Source organism: Nicotiana tabacum, chromosome 1 (assembly GCF_000715075.1).
Source record: "Nicotiana tabacum cultivar K326 chromosome 1, ASM71507v2, whole genome shotgun sequence".
Lineage (NCBI taxonomy): Eukaryota > Viridiplantae > Streptophyta > Magnoliopsida > Solanales > Solanaceae > Nicotiana > Nicotiana tabacum.
Window position 1 is genome coordinate 48,498,380 of NC_134080.1, and position 13,964 is coordinate 48,512,343.

Sequence of the window (13,964 nt, forward strand, 5' to 3'; positions counted from 1 at the left end):
AAGATAGTAGTCATGACCCGCATGTAGGTGACCCCTGCATTCTTCAACCCAAATGGCATCATCTTGTAGCAGTACATTCTCTATGGCGTAATGAAGGTCATTTTCTCAGCATCTTCTTCATCCATCCAGATCTGATGATACCCAACAAAACAATCTACAAATGATTGCAACTCATGTTTGGCGCAATTTTCAATCAGGATGTGTATGTTTGGCAAGGGGAAGTCGTCTTTCGGACTGGCCCGGTTGAGATCCCGGTAGTCGACATAGACTCTGACCTTTCCGTCCTTCTTCGGTACTGGCATGATGTTGGCTAGCCATGTCGGATATTCTACTACTCTAGCTTTGACCTGCTTAGTGACTTCTTCCTTGATTTTCAGACTCATGTCGGGTTTAAACTTTCTGAGCTTCTGTTTTACCGGTGGACATGTCGGATCAGTTGGGAGTTTGTGGGCCACAATTGATGTACTCAAACCAGTCATGTCATCATATGACCAGGCGAATATGTCCTCATATTCCTTCAGAAATTCTGTGTATTCTTTCTTTTCTGACGGTGACAAATGAACGCTGATCCGAGTATCTTTGATATTTTCTGCATCTCCCCCGTTAACAATCTCGGTCTCGTCCATATTGGACTTAGGTCTATTCTCAAAATTCTCGACTTCTTTAACAATCTCTTCCGGTATGTCATCTTCCTCTGAGTCTGTATCCGTTTGTTATGTTGTCTCGTTGCATGTCACAACCATTGGTTCATTAATATAGGTAATAGTAATGCTGTATAAGTAAAGTAATGAGAGAAAATAATAAGAGTAAGATTTGTAAGGAAACCGAAATGCTTTGATAAATTTCATAACTGTTTTGAACATTGGAAGATCTTATTGCGAAAATTCAAAAAATGCGAAAGGAAAATCAACTAGTAAAAATAAAAGATAGTGCATGATGCTTTGTTCAGCCTTTCTACCCCAAGGCTTTTCGAGCTCTGGTGGTTCTGATGGTCCAATTGTTGAGGCATGCTCCTCTTCTTATGGCCTGTATGGAAGGGGCTTCCTCCCCCTCCTCCTCGAAAATGACACAACAATCCATGTCATCATTTTTAAGAACAAATTCCTTACTGCTGCCAGTGCTTCCTCTTCTTTCGACCCATAGATAACATCGGCCGGCTAGAAAGTCTACTCTAAATGTGGTATTGGCTGCTCCAGCGGGTAGTATGGACCGCGCCATGGTGGCGATCAGTTGTTGAATTCCTCCCAAGTATACTCATATCCCAGACCAAAAGTGGTGCTATGTTTCTTTAGTTTGATAGGCTTGGCGATTCCTTGGAGGTTCTTGCCAAGTCCCTTGCCAGGTTCATATCCGCACCAATTTAGTATGCTATCAATTTTGTTGATCCACCACTTGTCTTTGTCGACGACATTGACTTGCTCGATGTGGTGATAGGTTTCCCCGCCTATCCTTCTCCTTCCTCCAATCGCTGGGATGGTTTGTCGACTGTGTATGGGATTGCTACCATTGCCGTGAATGATCACCTCTTGGTGGTTCCACTCAAGTTTTACCGCCTGATGCAGTATAGATGCTACGGCCCCAGCAACATGAATCCATGGCCCGTCCCAACAGCAAGTTGTAAGATGCCAACACGTTTATAACTTGAAAATCAACATCAAACCAAGTAGGTCCATTTGCAAACACAGGCTGATTTCCCCAATGGTGGATCTTTGGGAATTGTCGAAAGCTTTGACATTGATGGCCTCGTCCTTGATCTCATGCATACCCTTTCCTAATGTCCTGAGTGTTGCCAACAGACAAATATTGAGGCTGGATCCTCCATCAATCAGGACCCTAGTGATAAAATAATTTTCGCATTGCACGATGATGTGCAATGCTTTGTTATGACTCAACCCTTCTGGTGGCAGGTCATCTTCATGAAAATTGATCTTGTGACTTTCCAATACCTGCCCTACCATGTTTGCCATTTCTCCTCCGGTGATGTTGCTTGGTACATATGCCTCGCTCAGCACCTTCAACAAGGCATTCTTATGTACGTCGGAAGTTTGCAACAAAGCTAGGATAGAAATTTGTGCTGGTGTTTTGTTCAGCTGATTAATGACTGAGTATTCCTTGGTTTGTATCTTTCTCCAAAGATCTTCGGGCCTGGTTTCAGTGATGGTCGGCCGACCAGAGGCCTGCTTACTCGAGTCAGCTAAATGCTCCGGAGTATAAACTTTGCCGATTCTTGTCATACCCTGTGCCGCAACGGCTTCCCCGAACTTGACATTCCCTTTTCTTCTCGCCTCGGCTGTGTAATCCCAAGGTATGGAATTTGTATGGAACGGTGTCACGACCAACATTGCTACTGGGATGAGCACTTTTACTCCGAACGAAGCATGTGTTTTGGAGGGTAAGACCGCAACTTCAAACGGTGCGTGTGCGTTTGCTGGAGACCCAAACTCGACTTCAATTGGTGTTGGCGTATTTGTAGGGGGTGGTGTTCCAAATTCAAGTGGTACAGACATGTTTACCTCGGCATCCCCAGAAGGTTGAGTCTGGACTACGATCGGATTGAGGGTGACTATCGGCTTCTTTGGTTCGTCACCTTCTGTGATTAAACCGATCGATCCTTTGGGATCCTAATCACCCTCTATTTCAATCATGTGAACACCTCCACCCTTATGGTCTGGCAGAGGGTTATTGCGGACATTCGGAGTAGGATCCTTTGCCACAATGATCTTGTTATCAATCAAAGTCTGGATCTTGTCTTTCAGAGAGCGGCATTCATCAATGGTATGCCCTTTCATGCCAGAATGGTATGCACAGGATTTATTCGGATTAACCCACTGAGAAGGGTTTTCAGGGGTTATATCAGGGATAGGGGTGACATAACCGACAACTTTTGAGCCTTTCATACTGTTGGTCAATCAGTTCAGCAATGACGGTATACTGTTTGGGGGGTCTGCAGTCAAAATTTGGTCTAGGTCTAGGAAAGTTTTGATGTGTGGGAGGTGATTGATAGTGGGATGTCTGAGCATTGTAGGCTTGGAAGACATGTGTGAGTTCGGAATATCTGGGTGAGGTAGGTTGATATGTAGGAGGTGGGGGTGATTGGTAAGTAGGTGGTGAAGTTTGGTAAGAGGGTAAGGGTGCTTGGTAATTCTGGGTAGGCTGATATGTAAGTGGAGGTATCAGATAGGCTTGGTATTTGATAGGGGATTTGGCTCTTTGTGAAACCATTACGGCACCTACGTCCCTTTTCTTGGATGTACCACCAGACTGTAAAGCCTTATTGGTAGCTTGCAAAGCTTCAAAGTTCGTAACCATACCACTTTTGATGCCTTCCTCGATCCTTTCCCCTAGCTTGATGATGTTGGAAAATTTCTAGCTCTCAATCAACATCAGCCTTTCATAGTACTGCGGGTCTTGAGCCCAGGCGAAAAACTTGTTCATTTGTTCTTCTTCTAAGGCAGGTCTGACCTTAACAACTTTTGATCTCCAGCGAGTGGCATACTCGCGGAATGTTTCCATGGGCTTCTTCTTTAAGTTCTGAATGTAGAACACATCTGATGCATTTTCTGTGTTGAACTTGAACCTGTACATAAAGTCGGATTCCATACTCACCCGGTTCGACCATTTCTTCGGGTCTTGGCTAATGTACCAAGACAGAGCATCTCCCTTCAGACTCCTCATGAAAAGCTTCATGTGAATCCTTTCATCTTTCCCTACTCCGACCAGCTTGTCGCAGTATGTTCTCAAGTGGACTCTTGGATCCCCTGTACCATCAAACATCTCAAACTTAGGAGGTTTGTACCCCTCGGGCAGTTTGACATCCGGTTGTATGCAAAGATCTTCATAGTTCAACCCTTTAATCCCCTTACTTCCTTCGACATCCTGAATTTGACTTGTCAATCTCTTGAGTTCCGCAGCCAGGTTCCTGATGAGTGAGTCTTTATCATCAGACTCTGGTGTGCTTTAGACAGGTTGGGTGGAGGGTGGCATGGTTTCCACATAGATGGGGGTGTTATGGTGGAAATGGTCATTTGTGGAATTCAGAGGTTCTGGGATGAGTAATGGAGTGTGGCAAGTATTGCAGCGGTGGTGAGGAACGGGATGGTTTTGTGGTTTTGGGATGTTTCGTGGAGGCATGGGGTTCTGAGCGTTTGGAAAATTGATATCTGGAGTGGTGAGGGAAAATGACAAGTTTTCCAGATTCCGAACCTGATCAAGTTCTTCCTGAAATTTCACCAATTTCTACTTGATTTGGGATGCACTTTCTTTGGAGACCTGAGCACCATGAGTGACCTCTACCCGTTCAGTTGAGTTTTCCTTTCTAGTGCTGTTCAAATCTTCCATCCTTCCTTTGTTCTTGTTTCTGACGGGGCTAGGAGGAGGAGTGGGCGGATGGCCCTTGGATCTTGTGGAATATGATGATGATGCCAGAATGCACGAACTAACCTTTTTTTTTGGGGGGGGGGGGGAATAAATAAAACAAAAGTAAAACAAAAAGGGTAACAAGTTAGTGACGCTTATAAGAAAATGTCGCGATATTTAAACACATAGTGCCAGAATGTAAATCGTGTCCTAATTTGGGAACCTCTTTGTGCCTGAGGTAGGCCTAGCGACAAGTTGATTTGGAGAACTTAGAATGCTAAATGCCTCATTTTATTGATAAAAAGTAGACGAGTCCCAAATCGACACTAAATAACAAGCAATAAAATGTCACTAGTGGCCATTGGCCTTATTACATTTATAAAGCAAAAAGAAAAGATTCCTATCTATTTGATCCCAGAAGGGCTTCCTCAGGTTGAATCCTCTCGTTGATCAGATCCTCCAGTTCGCGTAGGTTCACCAATAAGCATGCCTTTGCCAGGTGTTCTCCTTCGTTTCCCTCAACGTTCTGGCAGTCGGTGACTCTTTTCCTCGCTTTTCCTTCCAATTCCAGTAGACTATATTCCAGATATTCCAACTTTTCGCTAGCTTTGGCGGCCCTCTCCTTCCACTCATTGATTTGGTCATTTGATGGAAGACTCCTCCACCAGTCTAGCAAGAGTGAGGGTATGCTAACCATACCAAAGTTGGGGACCTCGTTCTTCATTTTCTGCAAAACAAAAAGGATTAAGACCCTACCCCCACCAGAATCGACTATTAAATATCAATAATTGGCATAAAAACATTTAGTTCTCCAAATAAATGCACAAAACGTAGTAGCGTCCGTTTGGGTTTTGGAAAAACCCAATGGACTTTGGACAAGGCTATCTTAAAGAGTCATTATGCGGACCATATAACTGATTCGGCTAGGTTTGACCATGATGCATGTACAATTAAACAGAGTAAGGTTTCTATGAGGGTTTTAGACTGGTACCCTTGAGCAGACAACTTAAGAGGGAAAGGCACGGAACCATCGACTACACAGTTGATCGACTAGTTTTACCGCAAATATGCCTTTTCCGGATTTAGGGGTGATAATATCGGAAGAGTGCAACCACTCATTATAAGTGTTGCTATGGTATTTTGTTTGGCACGAGTGGAATATGATGTTGAAAACATGTTTATGCAATAACTAAAGTAGGTTGTCATGTATTTGCACATTGAGAAAGCAGTAAATACAACAATTCTTCATAATTTAAAGCAGTAATAAAGGAAAGTAGTAAAGGAAAGCAGTAAAAGAAATAAAAGAAAGAAACAAAAGACAAGTCAGTTTTGTAGTTGAAAAGAAAATTGAATGCTTGAAAGAAATAAATAGATAATTGTTCATAAAGAAGCATAAATTCATAATAATAGTCTGAAATGGTAAAAGCCTAAAAATCCCCAGCAAAGTCGCCATGCTATCGCGCCCTTTTTTCTCGCAGAAGCGGGTTCATGACATTTGGGAGGACAACTCGTTCCCTTCGGGAATTGGGTTTGGATTGAAGAGTCGCCACCTAATGATTTGAGTGCATTAGGACACTAGGAAGAATTTAATTTAGGAAATCATAGATTGGGTAAGGGCTTGAAATTATCCTGAGGGGAAGGTGTTAGGCACCCCTCAGGATCCACTAATGTGGTTCCCGGCCAGGCTACGGTTGTGACTTTAAGTACAAATAACATGAAGGCGAGTAAGATTTCAAATAAGAGGGGATTTGTACATAAGGGTTACAAATAGGTGAAATTAAAAGAAAACAAAAGAAAAGTTGAATTTTGAGAAAATAGTTTGAAAGTAAACAATGAAATAAACAAGTAAAGGAAAAGGTGGTCCTAGGTTTATAAATAATATGGATCACCCCACACAACATCCGGTAATCACTCCTCAATGAGGGGTTACACGAGATGTTATCTCGTGGTAATCATATCCATATCAACCTTTCCCACCCCATTAAGGTATTAAAGCGCGGATTGGTCTCGATTACTTATTGCATGCTATTTTATATCCCATTCCTATCAGTCCCGGAGGTACTTAGGACTACTAATCCTAAAGGGAAGGGGTATTAGGCTTTGTAGTTTCAAAAGCAAAATTCTAAGGCGACAAACAAAACACACATGTGGCAAGTTTGGGGAGAAAACACATAAACAAATAAGGCTCAACAGACCTTCTTAAAACCAAAGAAAAGCACATAGTTTAGCATGTCTTGCACATACTGCTTAGGGTTTGATTAAAACTTAAAAGGTTGAGGCAGACTGATTTATTACATATTTCAGATAAGAAATCCGAATCAGGCCTGTCTGCTGGTTGTAATTAATAAGAATATAACAAGTTTACCTTATGGCTTGCCTAAGTGTTAGACGAAGACCTATAGGCATGCTATCTACTGGTTTCAGAAATGAAGAGGTAAACGGATTACAGATTGGTTACCAGTTTTAACAGAATAATACAAGTTCTGCAATCGATAATGCATTACTGATAGTTTAAACTTACAAACGAGTGAAGCGATTCCGATTTGATTAGAACCCTTATAGGCATGCTTTCTATGTGTTTGTTAACTTAAAACATGTTATCTAGGTGTTGCATTTTATTACGAATGCGATATCTGATTTCACTGGTTGTTAAAACATATAACATGTTTGCCTAATGAGAGGCGAGTATGCAAGAATCAGAAAAGACTTATAAGCATATTATCTACATGCATGTACATCCTATAGACATGGTATCTATATACGAATGCAGAGATTCTTATAGTCATGGTATCTAAATGGGAATGCAGAAGTTCTTATAGTCAAGTTATCTACATGAATGCAGAAATTCATAAAGACAAGTTATCTCTGTGAATGCAAAAATCAGAAATTTCTATGAGCAGGATATCTACATGAATGCAGATGTGCAGAAACTATAGATAGAGTATCTGTATAAATGCAAAAGTGCATAAAACCCTATAAGAAGGATGTCTACATGAATGCAGAAGTGCAGAAACTATAGGCAGGGTATATGTATAAATGCAGAAGTGCAGAAAACCCTATGAGCAGGACATCTACCCCTTGCATGCATGGTTACCCCTCCCTTTTCACTAATCACCCCAAACGTTTATTACAAAGTTATTACAATCCGAAAATAAATAGAGAAAATACATCAGAAAATTGAAAATTATAACCAAGGAGAGCCTGATTCAGACTTCCTGTATGAAGTATAAAGTAAACCAACTCCCAAGATCAAGACCCAAAGCCTTTCTCTCATTTGGATGTGTTTGAGTTCCCTAAGAGCCTCATATGGACTCCGAGTAGTGCTCACATCTAAATACATTGCAGGATAAAGTCATAGTTCAGTGTGGAAGGGCCAACCGTCAAGTGTCCAAGTTCAGAGGGAACTCAAGGTCCCAAGGCAAGGCTCACAGGAGGGGGGCAGAACTTAGAAGCTAAGAGTGAGTACAAGTGCAGAGTTCTGAGAGGGGGAAAGGAGAAGGAAGTAACTTAAAACCAGTGCACATAGGGGTATAGGGGAGTGGGGAATTTGCAGGAAGAGCAGGCAAAGGGGCATACCCAGCAATGAGACATACTGACACATCCTCCAGCCTACTTAGAGGTTAAGACCTCAGGGGTTCAAAACTCAGTTCATAGACAACAATTCTTGTTGCCATGCCCTAAGTCTCGACTTACAAACACATAGGGGTAATAGGATAGGGAGCAAGTGTTCACAAAAAGAGGCAAATAGTAGCACATAGGCATATTAAGTTAGATACTAAACTTTACAAAAACAATAAAGTAGACATGGATACAAAGACTGTAAGTAAACACATTGGGGTGATGCTAAAAATTAAGTTAGGACATACCAGTTTCAAAAGGACAAATAAAGAAGAAAGCAGTAGTCTTGTAAAAGCCAAAGTGCAGACAAGAAGCAAGAACACTCTAAGTATGAATTCAGAAGAGGTTGTGAGCTTGTGAAGTCTGAAGTGTGTAGTGGTGAAAAGGGGCCGTGCCTTTTATAGTGTAGAAAGCAAGCAGAAATAAGGTAAGAAAATAGTTTGAAGACTGATCGTCAATCAATTACACAAGGTTTCCCTTAATTAAGGGATTCAGATTCAAACGGGTAAAACTAATTAATGAAAGAAAGTAGTCAAACACTTTGTGCAAAGTAGTAAATTAGAGGCAAATACTTAAAGGTTTTTTAAGGACAGGGTCTTGACAGTACGCGATTTGTGCAAATAAGGCAAGGGAATCAGTTAACAGCCAGAAAATTATAGATCACAGATTTGGTATGAATGAACCAAGTCTGAAAGGTGAAAAAGGTTTTAGCTTAAGGAAAATCAATAACAATCACTTAGACCTATTAAAAAGGTATTCTGAATCAATCACTAGTTTGAAAACCTCTTTGAAGAAAGAATCAACATATATAAAAAGCATTCAGACACGTTTAAACATGAAGGAAATTTGTCATGCCCTTGCAAAATCAGTAGAAAGAATCCAGTGTAGAAGAGTTTAGCAAAAAGGTTCAACATTGTATGAAAACAAAGGCGTCCAAACTCAGTTCAGAGATTCAAATCAGTTTGAAAGAGTTAAGGGTTCTAAAAAATAAAATCATAGTTCACATAATCAAACCTCGGCGGAATCCCCAAATTCTAGGGTTTCCACCTTGAATCAGATACAGAGATGAGGAGGCAAGTAGTCGAAGCATACTCAGAGGTTTCTTTCAGAAACTCATGAGAAAACATGCAAACAAGTAAAAAGGTCCAAGCAAACAGAGTGAAGAGACTAATTTGAGGCATATGAAAAAACAACTGATAGTAGAAGAAGCAGTAGAAGCAAAACATGCTTAAGCAGGTTTTTTAGAAAAACTTAAACAAGGTAAAATAGTAAGAACACTTAAGAACATGGTAGAAAGAAGCAATAGGCGAAGCATATCAGATCGTAGTGGAAGAAAATAGCAGAGCATAGTGAAAAACATACAGACACATAGAGTAGAAACATAGTAGAAGAACATGCGTGGTAAAAGAAGAACATAAGAACACAGTAGAGACACACATACACAAACGAAAAAGAAAAGAAAAAGTCAGAGACACTTTAAGCATTTTCAGAAAACCCTAAATTTGAAAGAAGTGATTTTGAAAGTAATTTTTGAAAGAAAAGTTGGGGAAATCATTTGAAAACTCAAGTAGAGCATAGATACGTAATAGATCTAAAAATATAGGATAAAACTTCGAAGTGTTAGGGTTTCCGAAGAGCCCTAGAAATGAGAAAGGCTGGGGAAAAGGTCCGATCTGAGTACGCTGGAGCAAGGCCGAAGATGGTCGTAGAACCTTGAATCGGCGGAGATCTGAGCGAAAACCTTCGAGGTCCGACCTCGAATCTTCAAGTATAAGAGCAAAGGGAGGTGAATTTAAGACCCTCATGGCCTGAGAGGCCATGGATTCCGGTGGTTTCAAGGTTTGAAGACGGTGAGCTGGGCTAGGGTTAGAGAATATTCGAGAGAGTCTGAGAGAAGAGAGGATTTCAGAGACGGCGGGTTAGGGAAAAATGATTTTAGGGTTGGGTGTATGTGAATTAAAAAAGGAAAGGAATGATTGTGGTCGTTGATCAAAATGATCAACGACCTGGATCAAAAGGGGAGCCGAGCGGGTTAGATTAGTTGGGTCAGGGGCGGGTTAAATTGAAATTGGTCTGGTCAATTTGGGATTTGAAATTGGGTTAATTGGGGGGTTGATTCAGGCTATAATTGAAATGAAATAGGGCTGGCATTTAAATAACCGCTTTCTCCCTTTTATTTTATAAAAAATAGTAAAATAATTTTTGAAAATAAATTAAAGGTACTGACTTAATTAATAATATATAAATATTAAATTAAAAATACTTGAACCAATTTCATAAGTATAAAATGCAATTAAATCTTAAAACAGGCTAAAATTGCAATTATATGTAATTTAGCCTTAAAAATACTAAATAAATTTGTAAAAATGTGCAAAAATTACCTTAGATATATTTGGTATAAATATGAGAATAAATTATATTAATCACCAAAATGATAATTTGAGAAATAATTATTGGTTTTTGTACTGTTAAAATAAGGCAATAAATTGATTTAAAAATCTTTAAACATTAGAAAAAATACTAAAACACTTGGGCATACTTATATATGTATATATATGCTATTTTGAAAGTATTTTGTATATATAAAATATATAGAAAAAAATTGGGTATCAACAGTAAGTCTTGAATTTCATTGTTCTAAAATTATACTACAAAATATCTACAATATATGTCATAACTTTATTTGGCTTTAATTGATTGCAAGTTCATCTGGAACGCTGAAGTTGATTGATATGCCAACATGGCAATATCTCCGGCGATAGTGGAATATGAAAGTATAATCATAAAAGAAAATACATCAACTGTTATTGAAGTAGGCCAAGTATACAAAGACAAGCAAACAATTGCTAGTGCAATGAAGCACTATTCTGTCATGAACAAGTTCTAATTTAGGGTGAAAAGGTCTAGTGCTAGAAGTTAAGAACAGGTAAATTGTCAAAAATCATGTCTTTGCTTAATTTGTAGTTTATTTGTATTTTTTTGTTCTTCATCATTTGTAATATCTTTGTATACAAATTGTAGATAATTTATAGTTTTTTTGTATATAAATTGTTAAATATAAAATTTTAATGATTAAATAGCCTATTTTTTGTGTATCTATATTTTTCATACCATTGTTTAAATTGTTTTTATTCTGTAGCTACTGCCTGGTATGTGTTGGGGAAGATTGTACATGGCACTTCAAGTCCACTAGCACAAATAATTCAGCAATGTTCAAGGTTCGAAATTTCAACAGCTTGCACGCATGCTCTTTGATGGACAATACCTACATACAACACAAACCTACTTCCATGGTAGTGGGTAGCATGGTTATACCAAAATATGCTGATCCTAAGACAGTTTACACACCAAAAGACATACAAACTGATATGTTGTTTGTACACGACGTGAACTTAACATACATGCGAGCTTGGAGAGCAAATGAAAAGGCTTTGGAATTTTGAGAGGTCATTCTGCTGACTCCTACAGTCGATTGCATAGTTATTTGTATATTCTGGAGAAGACTTATCTGGGGTCGGTAGTTAAATTGAAGAAGACCGACAATGACTATTTCTTGTATGCATTTGTTGCCATTAGTACGTCAATCAATGATTGGAAATATTGTAGGCCAGTTGTAATAGTTGATAGGACCTTCTTAAAGTCAGCATACAGGGGAATAATGCTAACAGCTAGCACAATGGATACAACAGGTATTGTAGATATATTGTAGAAAATTTGTTGTTTGTATGTATTTTTCTTTATCTACAATTTTATGATGGAAATTGAATTTCTTTTTACCACATATGATAGGTAGCATATTACCACTGGCATATGCTATTGTTGATTCAGAAAATGAGGCATCATGGAAGTAATTTTTTGAGCAATTCAAACATGCATATGGTGAAAAACCAAATATGTGTGTTGTTTCTGATCGGAATAAGAATATCTTAAAGGCAACATCTATTGTTTATACCGGCATGCCACATTATTCTTGCATGTGGCATATTTGGACAAATATAAGGTCAAAGTTCAAGAAAGGTCATCTAATGCTAAGCGAATTGTACTTTGTCACGGCACGATCATACACGCTTGATGAATTTAATGAAAGAATGTCAAAGATTGAAGAAATCGACACGCATGTTAAAACATACTTATATGATATTGGTTATCACAGATGGTTTCGAGTACATGCTACGGTGAACAGAACTTGGACTATAACATTAAACATTGCAGAGTCATTGAATGCGGTAACAAAAGATGCAAGAGAGTTGCCGATAGTAGAACTATTAGAGTACATGAGGACTCTTCTTGAATGTTGGACTAATGAAAATTTATTGAAAGCAAAGGGTACATTCACATACCTTGGGTTTAAATTCAACAAAGAGTTAGAGGACAACAGAACATTGTCGCAGAAGCTTAAAGTAAGCTATATCCAATAACATCTCATCAATTATTGCATCAAACTAAAATATTAACTGGTATTGTAGATAAATTGTTGAATAATTGTAGTTATTTTGTATATGTTACTGATAATTTGTTATGTGTTTGTAATATAGTTACAGGTGAGGGCTTCAACAGATTACATCCATACAGTACTAGATGGTGTGAGACGCTATATTGTTTGTCTTGAAAACAAGAGATGTAGTTGTGGACAATTCCAGCTTGATGAACTTCCTTATCCACATGCTTTGGCTTCTTTAAGGCACAGGGATGAGTCTTATTATTGTTCTACTTATTACATGAGGGAGAACCTCTTGCATACTTATGAAATACCAGTAAACCCGCTGCTTGATGAAAGCAAATGGAATGTGCCATAACATATAGCTGAAGAAGTTGTAAATCCACCTACCAGAAAAAGACATCCAGGAAGACCTCAAAAACAATGATACAAAACACATAATGAAGCAAAAGCAAAAAAGTACAAGGTTTCATGTGGCAAATGTGGACTAGAAAGGCATAACAAAAGATTTTGCAAGAATGCTCCCAAGAAGAAATAAAATTTGATATAGTCAATAGATTTTTTGATAAAAACTGTTGAGGTGTTCAGGAGAATTACAAAGGTGTAATTGTGTTGATAAATTGAGTAAGGATTGTTTCCTATAATGAAATGTTTTCAACTCTTAATGTAGTTGGTTTGAATTTGTTTTGTTTAATTAATGAGTGTATTGAGTTCAGACTTTCATAACTTGATTGGATTATGAATGATTTATATCTATAGTACACAATTACTTAATTATCTATATCACAAATCATTAGTGAACAATCATTAGTGAACAATGACAATTACAAATTATCTACAAAATAACTACATAATCTGGCATTTGACAGAATAACTACATAATAATTAAGTTCTAAAGGAGTTTTATGCTAACATTAATGAGATCAAGTACTAATAACTTTCAACGAATTAAGATAAAATTAACAGAATGTTTCCTAATGTTAGCACTAGTATCCTGGATAAAATAACAAAACATAGGGTAAAATAACTGTAGCACAAATCTGCTACAATTAAACTTCAACAAACTTGCTCATAAGTAACAATTTATCTACAACCTTTCTACAAAATCAACTGTAACTAAACAATTTAACTATATTTTTCCTACAGAAAACGTCAATTAATTCTTCTTCTTCCGGACTTTTGTTCTCTCGTTCACAACTGGTAAAAATAAATAATGAAATAAGGGGTGACAACAAAAAACAAAAGTAGTACAATAAAATACTAACAATTTTGAGCCAAAAAAGGATCTCCATAGTGTTTTCAATTTAAAGTAGTAATTTCCTGGACAAAAATAACAAACCTAAAGGTAAAACAATTGTATCACAAATCTGCTACAAATATGTTTCAACTAACTTGTTCTAAGTTAACGATTTGTCTACAACTTTACTAAAAACCCACTATACCTACAAATTTTAACTACAATTTGTCTGCAGAATAGAGAAATTAATTCTTCTTCTTCTTCTTCCGGAGTTCCGTTCTCTCATTTACAGCTGGTCGACCTTTTCTTCTTGCT

General features: G+C 38.1%; 1 protein-coding gene across 1 annotated transcript; it reads left to right on the forward strand.

Moving 5' to 3' along the window:
- The first annotated feature begins 10,714 nt into the window (after positions 1–10,714).
- LOC142162670 (uncharacterized) lies at positions 10,715–12,770 on the forward strand. The gene is made up of 6 exons (XM_075219173.1): positions 10,715–10,854; positions 11,114–11,347; positions 11,443–11,663; positions 11,764–11,821; positions 12,128–12,374; positions 12,510–12,770. Exons 1-6 carry the CDS (start codon positions 10,715–10,717, stop codon positions 12,768–12,770), a joined length of 1,161 nt encoding a protein of 386 aa, XP_075075274.1.
- Positions 12,771–13,964: the final 1,194 nt, after the last annotated feature.